The sequence below is a fragment of the Aplysia californica genome, unplaced genomic scaffold (assembly GCF_000002075.1).
Source record: "Aplysia californica isolate F4 #8 unplaced genomic scaffold, AplCal3.0 scaffold00080, whole genome shotgun sequence".
NCBI lineage: Eukaryota > Metazoa > Mollusca > Gastropoda > Aplysiida > Aplysiidae > Aplysia > Aplysia californica.
The window spans coordinates 1,356,619-1,358,023 of NW_004797350.1; the positions used below are offsets into that span (position 1 = coordinate 1,356,619).

The 1,405-nt window shown below is 48.5% G+C and overlaps 1 protein-coding gene across 1 annotated transcript in view; it reads right to left on the reverse strand.

The window, feature by feature from the left end:
• The window catches only part of LOC101851025 (protocadherin Fat 3), a gene marked incomplete in the record, with an annotated part of 18,111 nt that overhangs the window by 7,063 nt on the left and 9,643 nt on the right, over window positions 1-1,405 (reverse strand). Inside the window, 1 exon segment of the mRNA XM_035968763.1 lies at window positions 1-1,144. Within this exon segment, the coding sequence (XP_035824656.1) occupies window positions 1-1,144 (1,144 nt within the window).

Sequence of the window (1,405 nt, forward strand, 5' to 3'; positions counted from 1 at the left end):
GTGCTGCCCGTGGTGAATATCGGGTCGTTGGTGTTGGAGTCCTGCACCTGTATGACGACGGAGACTTGCGCCGACTTGGCCGGGGTTCCCCCGTCGGAGACGCTCAGGAGATAGCTGTACTCGCTCTGACTCTGGAAGTTTAGGCTGTTTGCTACTTTGATTGCTCCAGAAGTCGAGTCCACTAGCTCAAAATCAGTCGACGTTCCCGTGAGTGTGTAGGTGAGGACATTAAAAGGGCTGGAGTTGTCTTCATCAGTGGCTGTGATGATCGTATCTAACACCGTACTGACATTAACAATTTCTTCGACTTGAATTGAGTAGGAACCGTCATTAAAATAAGGTGTATTATCATTTATATCTATCACGGCAATGGTTAGAGTAAAATCGACTTTTTTGATACTGCAGTCAAGGACAATACACGCTTGAAGAGTGAGATCATACTTTGCACTGGTCTCGTAGTCCATAGTAACCAGACTGACCACTTGACCAGTGTCCGAACGCACAGTGAACCCCCCAGCTGGGGTTTCCGACATTATAGAGTACTTCATCGTTCCGTCAGTCTCTGAGGCACCGAGGAGAGTTGCGTCCAGGTCATACACCTGATAGCCAGCCAACGTCCCTTCGTCTATGGTGATTGTGTCCAGGACAGGGTCAAACTTTGGCTCTTCCGTGGCTGGGAGAACGTTCACAACCACTCTAGCTGTGCCGGACCTGCTGGTGGCACCTTTGTCTGTGACCTTGACCTGAAAACTGTACCTTCTCACCACTTCATAGTCCATGATCGTGGCTGTCTCGACTTGAAGACCGCTCAGAGAGAAGATACCAGTGACTCCCGCATCGTCAATGACCACATCAGTCTCGGCGTTTACAGCGTCGTCTGCGTCAACTACGCTGAGATTTCCAATACTTACCCCCATCCCCGTGTTGTGATCCACGTTGAACTCATAGACTGGCTGGGAGAAGGCGGGATCGTTGTCATTGATGTCCGTTATTGCGATGGTCAGTGTGGCTGTTGAGGACACATTGTTCTGGTCAGTGGCCTTCAAGATCAATGTGTAAGAGTCCGTCCGCTCTCGGTCGAGAAGTTTGACCTGTCTGACAATTCCTGAGACCGGGTCAATGGCAAAGTCGCCGTCTGTGTTTCCTGTGAAATATTGTGACTGATGTGAGTTTCTCTTTAAGTCTTTTTGACACGACTGGGTCCGTTTAGCGTGAAATGACATTCCACTTTCAAAACTAGAGCGCTTTCCAGGAAAAACAACATGTAATTGTTTTACAGCCCTCGCTAATGCGTAATGTCATATATAAACCTGAGATACGATGTTCATGCTTGATGAGATCGGGTCGACATGCGAGAAATAGATAGAAACAGAGAGAGAGAGAGAGAGAGAGAGAGAGAGAGAGA